At 37.9% G+C, this 14,816-nt stretch overlaps 1 protein-coding gene across 3 annotated transcripts in view; it reads left to right on the top strand.

Moving 5' to 3' along the window:
• Spata6 (spermatogenesis associated 6) overlaps positions 1-10,284 on the top strand; it is an 85,121-nt gene extending 74,837 nt beyond the window's left edge. For 2 of the 3 annotated variants that reach the window (XM_005072100.4, XM_040756967.1), the window contains 2 exons: positions 894-985; positions 10,044-10,284. In XM_005072100.4, the coding sequence (XP_005072157.1) occupies positions 894-985; positions 10,044-10,221 (270 nt within the window). In that variant the 3' untranslated portion in view covers positions 10,222-10,284. Of the gene's footprint in view, positions 1-893; positions 986-4,496; positions 4,690-10,043 lie in introns of all 3 variants that reach the window. The other variant, XR_005881315.1, reaches the window with a different exon arrangement.
• The last annotated feature ends 4,532 nt before the right edge of the window (positions 10,285-14,816 follow it).

Here is a 14,816-nt window from a genome sequence, read left to right as displayed (position 1 = left end):
GAGGATGGGCTATTCCTATGTGTTTTCATTACCTACACTCTTTGCATTCATTAAGGAGTGAGTGGTGATGGCTAAATTTAGAACAATACTTCATATGAAGTTACAGAAACACATGTCAGCTTCTGGAGACAATGCAGCTTGCAACACTAGCTCAGATAACCTTGTTTCTAATGCCCTTCTGAGTATCCAGTAGAAGTTAAGGATGGGAACTTTGTCTATGTATGTTTATACCAATTTACTCACATTCGATCTTTCCTTTTGTGGTTTTATTATTTTGGCTTATCATTTTGGCAAATCATTTCCTTTGTAAGTCATAGGTGCATGCCTGCATCTGTGTAATTTTCTCAAGCATTAGTACTAATGTCTCAGAAGAAAAGAATAATCGTTTTGGAGCTCACATAAAAATATATATGGCTTTGTTAAATTACATACTTGATACATTCACTACCATTTATTCCTTGTTCATAAAATATTTACTGAATGCATACTCTTTACTAATACTACACAAATTATAATAAGAATAACGTGCTCCTTTGAAAACACACATACAAGTAATATATAGATTTAGCAGGTTATATTTAGGAATATATATGCATATACATATATGCATGAAGAAATAATTAATGAAAAAAGAGGACATTATTTTGAAAGAGAGCAAGGTAGAGTATGTGGGAGGATTTGTAGGGGAAATGATATATTATCATCCTGAAATAAGAGAAATAACTTTGAAAATGTTATTCTCAGAAGTTTGGTATGTCCTCAGATGTCTAAACCCTTGATTCTTGGTTCAGTCTCTTAGAGTGAGAGTGGAAAGGCATGTTTCTCACAGAATCAGAACCACCACATTGGAAACAATGAGAAAGTTGATTAATAGAAATCTTTTGTCTTTTTAGGATGAGAGAGACCCAGAGAAAGATGAAGAACTGGAACTGAAAAGGGGTCTTTTATATAGAGACTCTGCCTATGACAGTGACCCTGAATATAGGTATGGACTTGCTTCTGTGTACAGAGATCTTTCTCATAACTAGCATAGAAATGACCACTTTCTCTTTTTTTCTAGATACTAATCTTATTTTTACTCTGCTAGTTATAGATATGTGTGTCTGTGTGTGGATATGTGTATGAGAGTGCAGATGCCTATGGGTCTTGGAGACATGGGATCCCCCTGGAACTGAAGTTTCAGTGGCTGTGAGATACCCAGTGTTGGTGCTGGGAACTGAACTGAGTTCTTCTGCAAGAGCAGTAGGCCCTTGACCTACTGAGTCATTTTCCCAGCCCAGTTATATTATTTTGTTACTCAAGCTTTTTGATTAAACACACACACACACACACACACACACACACACACACACACACACACACCTAAGATTCATTTTCCCAGCCCAGTTATATTTTGTTACTCAAGCTTTTTGATTAAAACACACACACACACACACACACACACACACACACACACACACACACACACACACCTAAGAGATAAGGGAATGACTCATTAAAGTGCTAGTGGAGCAAGCATGAGGGCCTGAATTTCCAAGCCCCAGAACCCATACAGGGGGTGGAAAACAGAAGCAACTGTGCACTTGTGTTTGTTATCCCAACACTGTGGAAGTAGAGACAGAGGATCCCTGTGGCTTATTGACCATGGAGTGTGATTGAATTGGTGAACCTCAGAGTCAGTAGGAGACCCTATCTCAAAAACTAAGGAGTAGAATAATTGAGAAAGACACCAGACATTGACTTCTGCCTCTATAAACAAATGCTAATCCATTTACACACACACACACACACACAGAGAGAGAGAGAGAGAGAGAGAGAGAGAGAGTCAACTCACATTCACAATGATGCATTTCCTCCTGTTTATATTTTACTGCCCAGCAAATTCATATTTTTCATGATATATTTATCCTAAGCTAAAAAAGATTTCCATAATTGAATAAGTAAATGTTTTTAAAATAGAGTAAGAAAAAAATCTGTTTTTCTAAATTTTTAGGGATATTAAGTAATACAAATATTTTTGAAAAATTATACTAGCAGATTTTATTTTGAAATTATTGTGCCAATGGCCATGAGATGCAGGATTAACAACTATGAATCATGGGTAGTTACAGCCATGCTGCTCTACCATGGAGTACTGTATGATTTTTTTCATTGTGAAATTCCATGAAGTAGAATTTTTTTTCTAGCCAGACTTTGCACTTAAATGGTAACCTTGCATGGAACCTCTATGAACATGTGAGAGCATAGCATGAGTGTTTCCTTTCCCAAAGTCATTGCCTCCCAATCAAGAGATAGCCTGGCCTCTTATGAAAGTGGGTTGACTGTTGTAGATGGACTTGAAAGAGGAACAGTGAAAAAAGTAAAAGAAGGGTTCATAGAGCACACAATTCATGCAAAGTTTTTTCTCTTCTTTGTTGTTCTTTAAGTCTCTTCCCATATTGCTATACCAACTAAAGTTTTGTTAACCTGATATACTCCAGAGCCACCTGAGAGGAGGGAACCTCAATTGAGAAATGTCTCCATAGGATTGGCCTATAGGCACACCTGTGGGATGTTTTTTTAATTAGTGATTGATGTGGGAGTGCCCAGCATAGCCTTTGTGAGTTGTGATACTCCTGGGCTGATCGTCCTGGTGTGTATGAAAAAGCAGTCTGAGCAAGCCATAGAGAGCAAGCCAGTAAGCAGCACTCCTCCACAGCCTCTTCTTCAGCTCCTGTCCTGTTTCTGTTCCTGTCCTGACTTTTCTCACTGATGGACTATTACTAGAAGTGTAAAGTGAAATAAACCCTTTCCACTCCAAGGTGTTTTGGTCATGGTCATTATCATAGCAAGAGAAACCCTAGTATAATTGTTTTTATAAATTACCACCTCAGTTTAGGGGGGCAAAATAAATAACTTTCTTGTTTGGGCAAGAAATAAGAAATAGGTTTGGCACTGGAAAGGGTCTGATTCTGAAGTTTTGTATAAATAATAATTGCCCGTGCTGTTCTTAGAAATACAGATTTCCACTTGATAACTCCAAAGGTTGTGGTTTCTACATGGAAATAAAACCCAAAAATACCCTGGATGGTTATAATACAGGGAATGTGAGAACAACTCTGACTTGGAAGATTTAAATAAGATTGTTGAGAAGTTATTTTAAAAATTCTGTGTTCTTTGTTGGTGTTTCCTAACAGTACTCACCAATTATGTACATCCTTGGGCCAACAGGATGGGATAGGCAGGCCTCCAGAATCCGTTACAGGATGGTTTTTAATATTTTGCTCTGGAAGCTTCGTCTCAAGTGATTAGGGTGTTCTAGTTTTATCTCCAATCTTTGTGGTTCCTGTTAAGTGGAACTGAGAGGCAGGTGCCTTCTCACAGCAAGTGATGGAAGCTTTTCTTGTTAGAAAATCATTTCTCTGAACCTTTCCTCAGGGAAGTAAAATGAATGATTTCAATAAGTAAGTAGTCTTCAGTATATTCATGCACAGATTTTTTTTGCTAATGCTCAAAAGAAAGATGACAACATAGCCTCTTATCCCCTTTGAGTACCACCAAAAGTATGGATCTTATTAGTAGCATTAACATCTTCTGCTTAGAGACCCAAAGTCTCAAGGCCCCACCTGCGGTATATTCCATTGGGAACTTGGGTGTGGCCCAGCAACCTGAATTACAGCAATGACTGGTGCATATTAAAGTGTGAGAAGCATTTCTAAATCTCATCAGTACATATAATGGTTTATATACTCACCTTTAAAGTGGCTTGTTTATTGATTTACTAATAAAAAATGGTCAGAAGTCACTAGAGTAAAACCTGATATATCCACAGAGCAATGGAGAAAACGAATAGCGATTAGCGACTTCTACTCTCCATGCTTCCCCTCTTGAAAGGCCTGCACTTCTCCTTTGACCCCTCCTTATTCCTCTTGTGTGCTCATCTATTTCCTCTGAGTCATCCAGAAAACTCTGTGGTCCACTCTGAGAAGCTGCATGTAGATGCTGCCCTCCAAACCAAGGTTCAACTCCATTGGTGGTCTCTGAGCAGCAACACCAACAAATATCTCAAACACACCTTTGTATAATATCTTTAAAATAATGTTATCAGACCATAATGTAACCTGTTATCTGTTCTAAAGCCCAAGACTGAATCATTTCTCCTTCCTTCCTTCTTCCTTCCTTCCTTCCTTCCTTCCTTCCTTCCTTCCTTCCTTCCTTCTCCCTAGATCCTATACCATATGCTCAGAACTTTTCTTCATGTTTTATTCATTGAGGTTTTTTGACTGATAGAAACAAGTATTGAGTTTTATGACAAGGACTTCATATTTTACAATACCTATAATCATATTCTAATATTACACCGTGGAAGTGCTAAGCATACCACTGTCTTAAAATCTTTAAGTATAAGTAGTACATTATATTTTCTTATTTATGTATTACTTTTTGTTGCCATGATAAAAAAAACACAATCTGGGAAAGTTATAGAAGAAAGAATTTATTTGGGCTTCTGATTCTAGAGGGATTTGTCATCACGGTGGGAAAGCATGGCAGCAATAAGCAAGCATGGCAGCTGGAGCAGGAAGCAAGTACTGACATCCTCAACCTCAACCATAAAGTGGCTTGAGTAGACTGGACATAGCCAGACTACTTTTAAAGCTCACATCCTTCCTCCAGTCAGCTTGCACCATCTAAATCTCCAAACAGCACCAGGTGGGGACAAAGAGTTCAGTGTCAGATATTCTAGCGGACATTTCTCATTCAAACCACATGCTTCTTAAAATTACTATTGTTGGCTTAATATATTCATCTTCAGAGCTCAATTTTATATAAATTTTTGTATTATGTATGTGTGTGTTTATTTTATCTGGAGGCTGTTTATGAGAACCAAGTCATAAGCTATGTGTAAAGCACTACTCCTATGATCTTCATTTGAACTGACAAAAAGAAAACGCACAAAATACCCTCCAGGCCTCAAATGATTTGCATCTTTTATCTAAATTAATCACCAATAATCTTTTTTTGTTTCCCAATCTATTGTAAATTGCCTAAAATATTCCTCATTTATGTATATATTATAGGCTTCAAAAATGTATATACATTTGTAATTTATACATTATTAGAGTTTAAAACTGATTGGTTCTCTTATCTTGCCTCTGTTCTTATGTTGTGTTTTATTTGTATAGCAATGTCACAGTTCAATAAAGAGCTGTCTATTCAATTAAACAGGCATAAGTTGTTGGAAATATGTACTACATTTAAAACAATAGCATAATCCCTTCTTTGAAGCTAGTTGATACAATGTTTTATAACATGTATCAGGAATGCCTTAAATGAATTGTGAACAAGTGCTGGAAATATTATTGGTAAAATGAGATGTGAAGTTGTTTAAAAAGCCCATGTCTATGTTACGGTTTTAATTGCCATACAAACATTTGAAACTTAGTAATACTCAGCAATTAAAAAATAATTCAGTTGCTCATAATTTATTAGAGATTCCAAAATGCCTGGAAGCAAATAATCCAGTGTCTAGGATTCTGATGTTTGTGTTTGCACCTCTCCATAGACTTCAAAGACATTAAGACGCATTGTGCTCAGATCTATATTTTACAATTTAGACTTTTTCTTGTTTCTCCGTTTTAATTTTTTTGGAATTTCATACACACATACAATGTATTTTGAACAAATCTGCCCTATTCCCTTCCCATTCTCTATCTCCATCTCCACCTTTCCTTCCCAACATTATATACTCTGTTTTATAAATTCCCTTAGTCCCCTTAGTGACAATGTGATTGTTCATGGATGTGGGACCATCTATACTGGAGCATGTTTAGCCTCTTGGGTGGCATACCCTGGAGAAACATACTTTCCCACCCCAGCAGCCACAAATTGCCAATAGCACTTCAGCTATGGATGGGACTTCAGGAGCACCCTCATCCATGTTGGAATTCTGACTGTCCTGATCTGGTACAACACTCATGTAGGCAGTTATAGCTGATGTGAGTTCCTGCATGTGATAGCTGTGCCATGTCTGGAAAATTCTGTTTCACTGTAGATGTTATTGCCCATGGTTCTTATAATCTGCTTCTTCTTCTACTATGATCTCTGAGCATGAGGAAGAATATGAGAGAGATGTCCACAGTCTCTTATTTTCTGCATGCTTACCAGTTGCAGACCTCTGTATTCATCTCCATCTGCTGCAAAAAGAAGTTTCTCTAAGAGGGTTTGAAAATGTTACTAATATATATGTATAAAGATGGGAACTTAAAGGGCAGTCTATTATATCCATTCAGCAGAATAATAGCATTGAGTTCTTTCCTAGAGAATCTGACCTATTTAGCCATGTATCATGACTCCAAGCAATAGTGCCAGGTAGGAATTTAAACTTGGAGAGTTTAGAGTCCAATCAGAAAGTGGTTGTTTTCTCCCATAATATTAATCTATGCCACTATTACACAGGTGGTCATAACTTGTCAGGACAGTCTTTACTTTTACTGTCGCTCATAGCTGAGTAAAGTCTGTTGGTTACTGCCATTACCAAGAAGTGTGCACAGATCCTTCCAGCAATATAAAAGCTAGTAAGGATGACATTTTCTGGTCAGTCCCAGCTTGATTTTTCCATGTCCTATGGATCAGGTATGTGGTAATTTTAGAATACCTAAGAGAGATAGCAATAGCCTGCAATCCATACCTGGCACTGGGCCTTTTTGTCTGATAGCCTGGGTATCTGAGAAAGGCATCCCTGCCCTGCTATAGAGTAACTACCTCAAATTCCTAATAAGCATCTACAGCAATAGGTCACAATGTGTCATTTCCAAAGGTCTTTAGTGTTATCTCCCCTGTATTTCTCAGCTCTCTCCAACCCCACCTCATTTAACCCTTTCGTTATTGAGCTTTCACTTTTCATACCATGTATTCTACCCCAATTTCCTAGAACCCCACTCCCATGGTCCCTTCCTAGTTCCTGACGTATATGGGTATTCTAATTTAAACACTTGTGTCTAAAGATTCAAAACATTCAACTCTTGTCTTACTGGTTCAGAGCTATTTTACTCAGAATGATTATTTCTAGTTCCATCCACTTACCTGTCAGTTTAATAATTTCATTTTCCTTTAAAGCTTAACATTCCATTGTGTTTACGCTTGGCATTTTAATTATCTATCATCAGTTGATAGTCATCAAAGCTGTTTCCATTTTATTGCTATTGAGCAAATAGAGCATCTATAAATATGGACAAGGACTATTCCTGTAGGATGATGTATTTTAGGAATTTGTTCAGGAGCCATATAGCTGCATCAGACGGTAGATGTATTCCTATCTATCTGAGGAAATTCCACACTGAAGTTTTTAGTGGCTGTACCAGTTTGTACACCCACAAGTAGTGAATAAGTGTTCCCTGTTTCAACATCCATACCAGCATTTATTGTCTTTTTTTTAAATCTTATCCATACTGACTTGGGTAAGATAAAATCTCAAGGTAGTTTTAATTTGCATTCCCTGGTGGCTAAGATGTTTAATATTAAAACGAGCAAACAACTGTTTCTTAGCCTTTTTTATTTCTTTTGAGACCCTCCTGTTTAGTTCTATGTCCCAGTTTTAATTTATTTTTTTTGTTTTGTTTACTTGTACATTTTTTGTTGTTGTTCTATACACTAACACTCTGTCAGATGTACAGTTGGTGAGGATTCTTTTTCAACTCTATAGATGATCATCACTGAAATGGTTGTGTCCTTTAATGTATGTATTTCTTTTTAGTTACATGAAATCCTGCTTGCTACTTAGTGGCATTAATGCCTGTGCACACAAGTTCAAGAGCTTTCCTTACTTTCTAATTGGTTCCAAGTATTAGGTCTCATGTTGATGTTCTTGATCCATTGGAGTTGTTTCAGACAGAATGGGCAATGAGGATGTAGTTTCATTCTTCTACTGATGTATTTGTGATTTCTCTGTATGACTCAAATGGTAAAAACAGTGTTTTAAGTGACAATAGAGGTGTATCAGGAGAAAACTTGTGTGAAACATTTGTATGAAATTGTCTAGACTTTGTGTAAAGCTAATAACAGAAATGTGCTGATTGTGTCAAAATAGTAGTTATGAGACTTGGAAATGGTGGTTTTGTAGCTTATACTGTTATAATAAATTAAAAAATACCATATGTATTCTTTGAAATTTTTATGGATTTGTACAATGTCTTTTTTTAAGTATCTATCTACAATTAACCTCCTTCCAGCTTCCCCTGTTACATCCCATCCCATTTTCCTCCCAACTTCATATGTTTTTTGTTACTATTATCTGGCTCCTACTAGTTCTGACCATATGTGCATGACCATGGGACTATGCACAGGGGCAGGGGCAACAAACCAACACCCATGTCCCCAAAGGAGAGTGACTCTCTCACATGGCAGCCTTCTATCACTAGGAAGTCCCCCGAAAAGCTTGGAGCATTGAGGCCCCATCCTGATCAGTGTTGGAAGTTTGACTAGCTTAGTCTTATTCAAATCTTGCTTAGGTAACTACAGTTGCTGTGAAGTGATGTGTCCAAAAGCCATATCACGTCTCCAAATCAGCATTTCTCAGGTCTCCTCTCTGACATCCAGCGCTTACATTCTTTCTGCCCTGTCACTTGTGATGTTCCTTGAGCCTTGGATGGGGGAGGCTGATGGAGCTAAGCCCTCACAGTAACTTAGTCTCAGTACTTTGACCTGCTCTCACTCTGTACTAACTACTACCCACTGCAAAAATCTTCTCTGACCAACTCTCAGAGCAACAGAAATCTATGAGTATAAACAAATATTTGGAAGGCAATTGCAAAACAGTAATAATAGTCACCTAGAGCTTATGACCTCCCTGGTTATGAACTTTTATGAATTTTACAGTACCACACACAAAATTCTTGCTGTGGAGGGGCTAATATCTAATCAGAAAGCAGTTAGTTCCCTCCAAAATCATGTCCTTATTCTTCCAGTAGGCACATCTTTCCATGCAGGTTGGTATGATAGCATTCAGTGTCTGGTGCTGGACCAAGACTTTGGTGTTTTTTCTCCCCCAGAAGCCTGCATAGCAGCTGAATAAGCAAGTCATCAGAGAAAGGGTTTCCTAGTCAGCTGAGGGAGGTTTTCTGATATCTTGAGTCTTACTATCTTGTTATGGTGGGCATCCAAGAGAAATAGTCTATGTTGTTCTGGGTGCGTCTGAGTCCTCTGTGACCAACAACTTATAGGGAGATGTCTGACACTGAAATTTTCATTTAATAATTCATGCAAAGTACCTCTGTTCAAACTCATATATAAGTATATATTTTTATATATAGGGTGGGTTTCTTGACCCAATTTTCCATTTCCAAGTCACTGGGATTACAGACATGCATCACTAGGCTTGGCTTTCACTAAACACTAATTTCTCCCTCTACACACTTCTCAGTGTCATGAGCTTGCTGATAAGTATAGAGAAAGTACTTAACATAATGTATGGTATTCACTTCTTTATCCCGGGTACATGCTGTACCATATACTTTATATGCATTCTCTTGAACAATTATATAAAAATAAAATTAAGGAGGATTAAACAAAAAAGTTAACTACCCAAGAACTTACAAAAAATTCTGGTTTCAGAGGCTCTGTTCATACACTGACCATACCACAGTGTCTGTGCTGTTTTTGCTACAAGGGCTCATTATGTAAGTCATTGCTAACCAAACTATAGCCTCAAACTCACAGAGAGCTGCCTGCCTCTGCCTCCTGAGTTCTGGGATTAAAAGTCTGCCACTGTGCCTGGGTTTTGTGCTAATTTTACCTTGCTGCACCCCCCTTTAATCCCCAAGCCCCTTTTAAACTCTTAACCCAGTTTTTATTTTATTTTATTTTATTTTCTTCTTCTTCATGCTTCCCCATTAATAGGTTTGCTGTCCCTTGTAGAGAGTCAGTATTTAAAGGCAAAAGCCTTGTTTATTTTATTTTACAGCCCTAACAGAGTACCACACATCCATAATATTTGAACTCATAGTAGTACCTCGAACTTAGTTACACCGTTGTTTTAATCTGTGTTAAAAATCAATCTTTTCTCACAGCTATCAGCGGCCACGTGGCTCTCTCCATTTGGATGATGGCGAATACTGGTCCAACAGAGCAGCCTCTTTTAAGGGGAAGTCCCACCGACCCGTCTTTGAGAACAGCATGGACAAAATGTACAGGAACTTATACAAGAAGGCCTGTACTTCTGTTTCTCATACACAGGAGAGCTTCTAAGATCATCCACCATAAACTGTATGAGTGTCCGTGTCAACCTCTCAATGAAAGCGTTTGATGTGATCTGTATTTGTATGCCTTTCTTTAAAACAGGTGTCTACTGAGTAACAGTTAGACTAGAACCCAGCGTATTCCTTCAAATGGTTAATTATCACAGCCTAGCCTTTATTAGAGAAGAATGTGCTATTTCCAATGTCAAAACTCTGCAACACAGTTACAACTTCCAATTTGTGGCAAGGCTATCCTGCCACATGTGCTCCTATCATGGCTGACAACCTGAAGAATAGGTTCTTTTCTAGAATGTTCTTCCATTTTAACTTTCTTTTCATTCTGGTTGGCTGGATATCTTATCTGGGTAAAATTTAATTAATATCAGATCCCTGCTATCAGTAATGAGCAAAAAAGTGTTCTCTGCAGAAATGAATTTCAATAATTTAAACCTGTTTTAATCAACATCATCTACTTTTTCCCCTTTTATAAGAGGCTATTCTATTTCTTAGGTTCTAAAACTAGCTTACATTGTAAAACTTACACATGCATTCACTGCTTCTCTGGAAGACTAGCTGAGTCATCTGAATGTCTACCAGCTAGATTAGTTTACTAGAAGAGACCATGGATGATTCGAAATGTAGCTAATATTTTAGTGTTAAATTATTTGCAATATTTTCTGCTAGGGAAGTACATTTTGATGCAAACGTAATAAAGCATCCTGTGTTGGTAAGCATATAAAAACTAAAAATAAACTAAAATAAAAGAACTATATTGTAATTTTACCTCTGGTATTTTCATAGGTATCACATCACCTAGGCAACTAGCATTCACACTTTAAAGGGACCATGGAAGGATTAAAATAACTCAGCAGGTGTCTTTCAATAGACACTCATAAACTTAGTGCTGGATTGATAACATTTGTGTTTTTCCCCACCCCACATACCCATGAAACCAATGACACTTTGAAAGTGCCAAAAAAATTGATTACCTTTTTACCAGAGTGAAGGGAGAGGTAAAGTGGGAGTGAATTGAAGCTGCTGGAAGCTTGAGGAGTTGACTGTCAGGGAATGTTTATTTTGTAGTTGTTGTTGACTCTACCATTCACTAATTCCACATTTTTTCCTTAAAAGAAAAAAATCTTTGACTTGCACTCCATTTAAATCTGACATTGAATTAAGACATTAGATGGCATACCTTCATATTATGTCATAATAGAACTTGTAAACATGTTAAAGCAGTTGACAATCTGTTCTATATCAAAATGAGCATGAGGGGCAAGAGTATCAGTCGAGGATTGTGTCTCATCTCTGCTCTTTTCCATCTGAGTCTCTTGAATTCTGTTTCCTTAGCTACTGTGCACAGGAAGTGTGGATTAGCCTCTGAAAATGTCCTGTGGATAAGATACAACATTCTATGAAACAAGTGTTGGAACATAGGCCTAATTATCTTATTGTTCATGCTGGCTTACACACACACACACACACACACACACACACACACACACACACACACACACACACACACACACACACACACACACCCTCAGAGAGCAGTTGATAGAATTCTAGGAATGGAAAGTGTTGCAGAGGTGGGAAAAGAGATGGTAAACTGGCCCTGGGCATAGGTTCTTACAGTCGTCTAACCTAAGAACATGTGTTATTGTAGCCATCAGTCCCTATGTCTCCAGCTCTGCTGTTGTACACCACACTCACAAATGGTATTCTCAAGTTCATTTGGGTACAGTTTAACACAGTGTTGCAATTTGTGAGCACCGAGTTCCCTACCATGGGTTATATTATAGTGGTTTGCACAATGTGTTTTTAAAGGTTTACATGAGTAATGATCTTTTTAAAAATCCATGTCTGGGGACTGGAAAGATCAATTGGTAGAGTATTTGCCACATGAGCGGCACTGAGATCATATCCCTGGTACCCATGTGAAAACTGGGCACAGCAGCACTCTCTGTAATCCCAGTGCTGGGGAAGTAGAGCTTTCTTCCTCCCTGGAGGAGGAGGAGGATCTCTTGAGCTCCCTGGCGTAGTCAAACAGCTGAATCAGTAAGCTCTAGGTTCAGTGAAACACCCTGGCTCAAAAGATAAATTAGTTAGTAACTAGAGAACATACTTAGTGAATAGTGCCCTCTGACCTTGACACACATGCACAAAACCACACAAATATGTACAAATACCCTCCATATCATGAGTGGAAATTAGTGTATTTTACTTTAGGAAAAATGAAAAGCTAAAATTAAATCCAATTAAAACTACTCTTTGGACAACATGGTGATACCCACTTATAATCCCAGCACTTAAAAAGAGGCAGGAGGATTGCTGTAAATTTAAGGACAGCCTGGTCTATTTGTGAGTGACAGACCATCCAGGGCTACATAGTGAGACTTTCAAAAATGAAAAAAGAAAACTATTTGATGAAAAGAATAAATAATCAATTAAAAAGTTCTACTCTCACATAAAAATCTGAATAAGCGCTTGCTGTACTTGTGACTACCATTAGGTGTGATCAGGACCACCAAAGTGTTCCAAAAGGAGCTTCAGAAACGGGTATCCTGGCAGGCATTTGCTGTGGGTTGGATGAGAGCAAATTCCTAGATATGTAGCATCAGTGATCTCTCTGTCTGTCCCCTGTCTCTGGGGGAAGGTGGGGTCAGAGATCACTGATTTCAATGCCAGCATGAGCACCATGTATCAGAAAAAAAAAAACCAAAAACTCCAAAACCCAAGAAATTTAGGAAATAATGAAATAAAATGTACCATTGGCATGAAAGTCTCCCTGGGGGTACTTGTTATAATTTTCCTGTCATTTTTTCTTATTGAAGGGATTAACTTAAAGTACTCTTCAGCTCTCTGTAATTGCTTAATGGATTAACCTGCAGGATCAGGAAGTCCCAGGTGGGAGAATTGCAGTCTGACTCCAGAGATTAAAAATCTGGAGTAAAAGCAGTGTACTTAATTGAGATACAACCTTTGAAATATACAGTCCAGTATTTTTTGAACTGTTCCCTGAACTGTACAACCATAACTGCTAAATTCGGATATTTTAGCAGAATAAGTTCTATATGCAGGAGCAACCACTTCCCACTGCCCTTCCCCCAGCTCTTGGAAAGCACCAATCTTGTCTCTCTGCTTTCTCTGTATATTTCATATAAATGGAGTTATACCGTGTGGGACTTGCCTTGTCTAGGTTCTTTCCAGTAGCATGAAGTTTTCAAGAGCTGTCCATGTGTATATGTTTTAGTATGTATTCCTTTTATTGCCAAGTAATTGACTAACCACCAAAATTTTATCCCTTCAGTTGATTGGCAGCTGTTTTCCCACTTTTGATATATTTTGTATATGGTTTGTGGATATATGGTTTTACTTATTTTTAAGTATACAGTTAGGGTTTGAATTATAGCCATATGGACACCAGTGCCATCATATTGTATAGTCAGCTACTCTTTAAGAGGAGTCCATTAGTCTTTGTCACAGAGACCCCCAAAACTGCCCCCATTGCTATGAGACCCCATGGCTTTTGTTATATATGGCCCCTGGTATTAACCTTTATCGACTCCAGCTGCCTGGACTCCTGTACGCCTCACTGAAAGTACTTAAAACAAGTTTTCCAGTGTTCTGTGTGTATGCCTGTAACTGGGAAATGCCCACCACTGACCTTGTTATGCCTATGGCAAACTGTTATAACTTTGTGCATGAGGACATTGAAAGAATCACACTGTAGGACCAAGTAATATACATCTCTTGGATACACTGCTAGTTCAGTATGGAAAAAAATCAGCCACTATTATAGACCACAGAATCAGAATGAAATGGGAAAGTTCATGATCACTCAATAGATACAAGGTGTCTGTCAAAATTCAGCAGATTTTCATAATAAAATAGAGATACAAGGAACATGAAAACCCCTTTCTTCCATTTCTGTAACAAAGTATAGGCAATGACTTTAAAAGTGGAAAGGTTCATTTTAGCCTATGGCTTTGGAGGTCCCAGCTTATGGAAGGTTGGGTCTTTGCTTCTGGGCCTGTGCTGAAGCAGCTGACTTCTATGGGCAGCTTGTGACAGAGCAAAGCTGATTTAACTCCTGGTCAGGGTACGAGAAATACAGAACAAGAAACTAGTGCCCCACTGTCCCTTTAAGAAGCACACACATCTCATTAGCTCTCAATTCTTGTTCCTACTACCTCCCAAAAGTTCAGCTCTGGGAAACAGTCCTTTAAAAGGTGAAGCCCTTTTGGAAACACTTAAGACACAAAGTGTAACAGTGTTGTACAGAGAAGAAAACTGAGAACATTTTTGTAAGATCTGGAATGAGGCAAAATACCTGATCCCTCCATTATGATCAGTGTGCTCCTGAGAGTCCTAGTCAAAATTTAAAGGTGTCCAATGTGAGAATGAGATGTAAATTTTATTTGAGACAATGTGATCATATAGTTAGGAAATCATAAAGATCTATTTAGAAACTGGTAGGTGGAACCAATAATTAGTTAAATGAAGTTGCAAAATCAAAGTACAAAAATCTGTCATTTTAGACACCATAATGACCTAAATAAGTAGAACATTTATAAAAGCAATGCCACTTCCATTTTTAAAAAT

The sequence above is a fragment of the Mesocricetus auratus genome, unplaced genomic scaffold (genome assembly GCF_017639785.1).
Source record: "Mesocricetus auratus isolate SY011 unplaced genomic scaffold, BCM_Maur_2.0 Super-Scaffold_100014, whole genome shotgun sequence".
NCBI lineage: Eukaryota > Metazoa > Chordata > Mammalia > Rodentia > Cricetidae > Mesocricetus > Mesocricetus auratus.
The sequence above is the reverse complement of the archived record's forward strand: the minus strand, read 5'-3'. Positions and strand labels throughout refer to the sequence as shown.